The sequence below is a fragment of the Oculina patagonica genome, unplaced genomic scaffold, assembly GCF_052425735.1.
Source record: "Oculina patagonica isolate OP01 unplaced genomic scaffold, crgOcupat unplaced1028, whole genome shotgun sequence".
Classification (NCBI taxonomy): Eukaryota; Metazoa; Cnidaria; class Anthozoa; order Scleractinia; family Oculinidae; genus Oculina; species Oculina patagonica.
In genome coordinates, this window is record NW_027557005.1 from 1 (window position 1) to 7,365 (window position 7,365).

At 38.3% G+C, this 7,365-nt stretch overlaps 1 protein-coding gene across 1 annotated transcript; it reads left to right on the forward strand.

Moving 5' to 3' along the window:
- Positions 1–2,972: 2,972 nt before the first annotated feature.
- On the forward strand, positions 2,973–5,259 carry LOC144639533 (carbohydrate sulfotransferase 11-like). The gene has a single exon (XM_078498828.1). The coding sequence runs from the start codon at positions 3,043–3,045 to the stop codon at positions 3,841–3,843; it is 801 nt and encodes a 266-aa protein (XP_078354954.1). The 5' UTR covers positions 2,973–3,042; the 3' UTR covers positions 3,844–5,259.
- The last annotated feature ends 2,106 nt before the right edge of the window (positions 5,260–7,365 follow it).

The window sequence follows — 7,365 nt, forward strand, 5'->3', positions numbered from 1 at the left end:
TGCCAGTAGGCTTTTATAGATTGTGCTCCTAAAAGTGGCATATTATGCTACTAGCAGTGCTCAAAATTTTGCCAAATTATGCAAAAATTATGCCAGAATTCCCAAATTATGCTTCTGATTTCCGAAATTATGCTCACAAAATGACGTAGATTCTATACATAGAGGTGCGCAATAACGACACCAAATTATGATGTTTTTTTAAATAAACTGTTGTTGTAAATTTATTTGTGTTTATGGCAGTTTATCACGGCCGTCAGCTGTCCAAATTAGCTGCTCGCATCTCTAAACCGTTTGTAAAATGCCTCCAACGACTTAACAATCACAATTGTATAGCTAAAACACGCATTGCAAGAACAAACTACCTAAATTTCATTTATTTCTGTAGAAAGTACACCATATTTACTACATTTTATGAATTTATGCTCCAAAAAGTGCTAAAAATTGCTAATTATGCCGTGGCAGTGCTCGTTTCACAAATTATGCTTTTTAGCTCCAATTATGCCAAAAATTATGCTAGCACAATCTATAAAAGCCTACCTGCCAGGGGGGGGGGGGGGTTCCCGTGTCGCTTGTTTTAATTAAAAAATGCGCCGTGTCGCTGTTTTATCAAACTTCGCGTCGCTGTCGGTGGTTAAATTGAAGGAAAATTACTTGTCCTTGTCGGAATTTAGGTTTTTTCAAAAGCCATGTCACTTGTCGGAATTTATATTGGCAGGGCCTCAGTTAGGGGGTTTTGGGCATTGCTGTTGTAAAATAGGCCTTATCGCGGTTTTCGACGCCATCTTGACGAGTAGGCAAAGCGGGTAGAAATTACAGCATTTGTATGGGAATCCGACGGCAAATATATTTTACAAAACTTGAATTCTGGACAACTTATGAATCGTAAAGTTAAGATACTTGGCAAAACTTTTTATTTGCCGAGTTTGAAGGATGTAGCTGGGTTAGAAAGCGTTCAGCTACGTTTTTAATACCCATACATTTGCTTATAATTTTTTCCCGCCGAATTTTAAAAACGTAACTGAACACTTTCTTTTTTTGCATTAGCGATCATGATCACTGGAAAGACGCATATCATTTTGCGTCCTTATTGTGAGAAGTCTTTGAAAAGCGCTCAGCTTAGGCCAAAATCACTCATGTGGTCTTACCAATAAGAAACAGACACTCTGAACAGGAATATTTAAAAAAGTGAAATCACCCATATTTCACATAGGATCTGTGTTACATGTGTGTGTGTGTAAACCCTGCTACATCAAAAGAACAACAGAAATATACAATTTCAATATTAAACATTTTTGTCCAAATGAGTGCTTTTGTCGTCCCATTCTTCTCTGCAATAAACTGCCAAGCAGCTATAAAAGCTTAAACAAGCGAACGTACACTCACAATTCATTAACATGAAACGAGGTCCAGGGGGAATAATTATACTTTTATCCCTAGAACAGAGTGTTGTTAAGAAATCAGGGGAAAGAGGGAAAAGGGAAAGGTTAAATAAAGGCGCACTCGGATATAAGACGCACCCTAAACTTGGCAACTTTGTCATGCTATGTTTCCAAACCGAAAATTTTCCGAAAACACTCGGTTATAAGACGCACCATGAGTTGGGGAGTTAAAAAGATGAAGTCATCAATTTAAGGACAGATCTCCTCACAGAATTTAAATGTTTGAATGTGGCTCAAACTCCTTGGCACAATTTTCAAGTAAAGAGGTAATATTTCTTGCTAATATAAGACGTAAATTCGCTCGAGGTAAACTTTTCCATCGTTCATACTTCGATAATGGCTGCTTAGTAACCTGGCGGATTTGTAGTTACCAGTGAAACACTGAGTTTGTAGCTTGGTTACCAAGTTCTCAAGCATGCTTCCTACTTTGTTTATCGAGTGGTTTACAATGATTTTCGGGCTTTTTTGGTGTTTCCCTTGTCTTCTAAAGTAATTTATCAACTTTCCACGATGAAAAAGGTTTGTTTAATATGAGTATGCTTGATTTTCTTTGTCTGTTTCAACATAATGCTGACATGCATAAGCAGTTGTTACCAAAACTTGTCAACTCGTAAATACCGCATAATAAACTTCGCGTTGAAACTTGCTGTTCCTTGTTGTAGAGTTCTAGAGGTGTAAAATATTATAAAAGTCAATGACAAACACTAAGAGGTTTCTTTTTTCTTGTTTTAACTGCAAGTTTGGGCAAAATGGCGACCATAAGATTTTGTTGGTCGAAAATACTCGGCTATAAGACGCACCCCAATTTTGGCAAAAACTTCCCAAGAAAACACAGATTTTCCACGAAAAAACCGTGCGCCTTATAACCGAGAAAATATAAAATAGAAAATAGAAAATTTCTTCGAGCATTTAAATTGTTTAGGTAGATTATAGCAACCAGATTTCATGTTTCTTCCTCGCCTGACAATAGTACTGTTACAAAGGTTCGAAAACTTTGCACTTTCCGTTCGGTACCGTTCGTTTGCATGTTACGTGTTTCCTACAATACATGCGTACTGCATTGGCGATTTGAAATAGTTTGGTTGAAATATAGTAAAAACCCGCGAGTAAGAACCTAACATTTAAGAACCTGTTAGGCTAAAATTTGTTAATTAGATACCATTTTTGTAAGAACATATTTAGCCTTAAAATTTAAAAACAGGTTCTTATTTTCTAAAATTGATTAAATATGTTTACTTTTGGGAAAAAACGATAAGTCAACATTCTGGATCCTCTTTGGAGATATGTATTCAACCTAGAAGCCTTATTACCCCAGATGCAATGTAATGCAAATTTTATACAAGAAAAAGGCCAAATACCACTAAAATCTCTATTTAACAACATTGAAATTTTCTCCTCATGCAGAAATTAAAGAACCTAATTAGCCTAAATGTGTGTTAATATCCCTTTATGTAAGAACCTGTTAAGGCTGTATCGTGTAGGAACATAAAACTGTTTGGGAATGTTTGACAATCTTACGAACCGGCTAACGAATTGTCTCCCTTTATTTATTATCTTTTTTTCTGTAGTAATCAAAGTCATTCCGTGGTCCCTTAGCTCACGCATGGCAGAAAGACGACAGCTTTTAAGGGAGCAGTGCCTAACAAAGCCACCAAATCCTTATTTTATCGAAGAAGCTGACTTCTCTCGTTTCATCGTCATTGAAAAGTTGAAGCTTGTGTTCTGTTTCATTCCTAAAGTTTCTTGTACAACTTGGAAGCGCGTCCTTTACAGTGCAGAGAACGACGGAGAACAAGTAGACAGCAATATTCACAGCAACAGACTTTTCTCGTGGTTGAATGAATATAGTATTGTTGAACGAAAAGAGATCCTGAACAGTTACTACAAAGCCATGTTTGTTCGGGAGCCTTTTGCCAGATTAGCGTCGGCGTATCGGGACAAAGTGAGTAAAGTGTGGTTCAAGAGATTTGTTTTCCCGAACAAAAGTGCACAAGAATTAATGAAGGAAGGTAGAGCTTCATTTTCAACCTTTATAAAAAACGTCCTTTTAACTAACGCCACAACTGTGCGTAAACGTGGATATATTGAAGACCAACACTGGCGTTCTTATGAGCAGATTTGTCCATGCGAAGTAAACTACGACTTTATCGGTCACTTTGAGAATCTTGCCGAGGAAGCGCCTCAGCTTTTAAAAATAATTGGCGTCGATGACTATGTGAATTTCCCCGAATATCATTCGTCCAAAAGTACGCCGTACATGTTGGATTATTACTCCCAGCTGACGACAGAAGAAATAATTCAACTTGGTCAACTGTTCGAACTGGATTTCAAGTTATTTGGATACGACTTCCCAGGCCCTTTAGAAGAGGTGTTAAAGAACAAAACTATAGCAGAAGAAAATTGATTTGACAAGAACACGTTTATCGTGCGGGATGCCAAGCTTCTGCCACGATACGAGTTTTACATTTTATTTTATAAAATTAAAACGCGCGTTTCATTGGTTGTGCAGTCGTTTTACATGAAATTATGCATGAAATGCGTTTATTAAATATGTTGTTTAGTAACACATCTTGATGCAAGTTTGGGCCAATACCTTTTATTGATCTCAACGAAAAACTGTGAACTCAATACAAATTTTCTCTCCGGCAATGACAAGTAGATTTTACAAATAATTTGTAAAAACTACAATGCGGTGATCATGAATTAAAGTTGGCATTGAAGTCAGCTAGCGTTTTCATCTCCGAATACCTAAATAAATTATAATTACTGTACCCGGAGGGGGGGGGACCCAAAAAGTTTAATACGGGGAGGCTCCGCCCCGAGCTCTAACCCCTTACCTTTTTATATACCATTTGTACAGAAATTAAACCCCTTGAAGAAAGGTACCTCTTTCATATACCTGAAAGACCTGGCATAGACTTAGAACACTAAGTTTTCTTGTCATTTTCATGTAGCGCTTAATAAATAAAAAAAATACAGCCATAAATTGCAACTGTTCTAAATATTTCCATACCCTTTCATATACCTAAACTTGTGAAATCCCTACCCTTTTATATACCTGAAGCATGGAAAAGGTACCCCTTTCGGGCGGAGCCTCCCCGTATAGGCCATTATAGGGAGTCCCCCCCCCGGGGGGACTGTACCTTCGGCAAGAAGTTCATCAACCTGGTAGAAAGCCAGAAAGCAACCAAAAACATATGAACAGTCCCAAACGAGTCTTCTGTGTTTCGTGGGCAAATAAAATTACATTAACATTTTTGTATTTACCATTGAACGAGACTTACCTGTGAGTTTAAGTTTAATTAAGATTTAATCATGTCATGTTGAAGGATAAAAAATGACAAGCTAAGTTACCTTAAAATTAAGTTTCTCGTTGACGTTTGTATGTCCTGGAAAGTACCGACTTCATAGCCGAGACTGGACAGTTAAAATTTTGGCTGTTTTTCCATTACGGTTAACAGAAGTTAACAATTAATTTCCATTGATTTTAAAAGTTAATTTCCATCCTTGAAAAACATATTTTTGTTCTTAGGGCCATGCTGGGACGATGAAGTGACCTAGTCTGTTTTTATTAAAACAAGAAGTTTGAGAAGCTTAAAATCGGCCGGTTAATAATTAACTATCCGCTTTGACTTGAAAGGCAGGGTTCAGTACAGCAAAAACCACGAAGCAGTTACTTAAGTAACACTTAGTCCGACTGGGTTTGCGTAAGTCACACGGTTTGCATGAGCTGTATTAGTGTGCATAACATAATATCTAGAATGTTGTCAAGACTGCATTATTACTTAACGAATAATGGTCTCAATTTATAAATGTATTTCGCGCATAAAATGTATATAAATGTATTACGATTGAACTAGACGACTAGAAAATATAAATTTTTATCACTTAGCAATACTTCAAGGCGGGTTTCACCTGAAGGCCGTACGCTTTTCGGTATTTTTCAGCCATTACACTTTGATGAGACAGTACTACAACTCCTATATCAGTACTATAACCCTTTACCCCCATGCAAGAGCACTCCAGGTTGTCTACCAACTTCAAATTCTAATTTTAAAATCACATTAAATTTTCAATATTTCTTATTTGTCTAAATTTTACTAATCCTTTGAGAAAAACTATCGCTTTCAAACATCCCCAAAAATGACCCAAAAATTTACAAAATACCTCAATACATAGATATATGGAATGAGTGAAGCTTTCTTGGATTCCTTGAAACGCGAACGAGGTCCGTGGGCGGGGAGAGAGACCCTTGGCCTTTCACCCTACCTGTATATAATAAAGAAGCGTTAAAGCTTTCACAATTGCAAATCAGGGCTGTCAATAAGTTTTCAAGTAGACGTCCTGACTTGGAAAGTAGGCGGCAGGGTACTTTTCGAGCGCCAAAGGCGAAAAGGCCCCCTAGGGTGCCTTGCCCTCACCAGAAAAAATTGGAAATATTCTTGGTTTTCATTCTAAAATTCAGAATCTCAAGATACCTGACGTCCTTAATATTAGCCTGCGAACAGGCTCCCGAGTGGGTTGACGAGCAAAGCGAGTGGGGTTACGCGAGCGAAGCGAGCGGCGAACGAAAGCTAAGCGAGCGGAAGAGCGGGGGGCCTGTTTGCAGGCTACCTTAATATATATCTTATTAAAGGTTTTCAGCTCGATAGCATCCGCCGTCTTTAAGATATAACATTTTGAATTTTACGGTTAACATATTTTACGGCTAACGGTTAAAACTTTCCAATTGTTACGCCTAACGGCTAAATTTTTGGCCGTTTTACGGCTAACGATTAACCTCATTGAGACACTCGAGACTGCATGCTGCCATGGATAAGGTGTGTGCTTCTCACAGTCTCCAGTAAGGAAAAATTAGTCACGCTAGCGATATGCTATCTCAGGTGATTACCTAGCATTAATAAGACATCTGATTGAAATACTGTAAAGACCCAGTTGTAATAAAGTGAGGGCATTTGGGGGGGAGGGAGGGGATTAAAAATAACCTTTCGAAACAGGTCAAGACAATGTTGATCGGAATACGTTTTTAAGTTGAAAAGTCGTAATAAAGCAACATTTAGTCCTGTGCAATACTGTCATCCAGAAGAGGGGGCTAATATCCGCGTGGGTGGGGGCGGGGGTGTTTAGCCGACCGGATATATATATATTTTTGTTTTCAGGTAGATGGGGCTATAAGGCTTATAAGCAAGGGCGCTTATAGCCGGGAATTTACGGTATTAACCAAATTTTAACTTACAGTTGTCTTGTTTGATTATCAAATTTAAATAATATTCTAATTTTTTGGAGAGTGCGCTCATTCCTGCCCCTCAGTGACCAAGGGGTGGTTAGTCGGGGCGAGAGGCGCGACCTTAGCAGAACTGCGCGATGGCAGTTTGCAAGAACGAGTGAAAACACTAAAAACTGTTTTGTTCGTTATTGTAATATTTCGGTGTTTTTCGTCTTGACCGGACTGGCGCATCCTAGGCGCTCCTCAGGCTACCCGGCCCAAACCTGCACATACACACGTTTCGTGCATAAAGACCATTAAAGGTGGGTTTACACTGGCAATTTTTAGGTTGACAAATAAATTGATCGTGTAGATGACACAAAAAAAATTTGTCAGCAGTTCAAACGATATTGCGCCGGTAATGACCTTGGACAGCAGCGATACGCACAGAGATACGCGCGCACAGTGCTCAGTGGGAGTTTGGGGATCACAAAATTAGGCTGACGCAATATTTGCCACATTTTATGTGACGAGTCGTCTACACGAACAATTTTCGTTTGTGCCAACTTTTATTTGTCACAAAAGCTTACTCGCCAGCTTGTCAACAAAAATTTCTATCACATTGATGAAAATTGACCAATTTTTCTCATTTACACGAGCAAATAGAAGTTGTCATATAAAAATTGCCATAGTTTTGAAGTGGTTAGCGCACATTGTATT

Coding starts and splice junctions, on each gene's coding strand:
- LOC144639533 (XM_078498828.1), top strand. CDS start 3,043: ATGGCAGAAAGACGACAGCTTTTAAGGGAGCAGTGCCTAACAAAGCCA.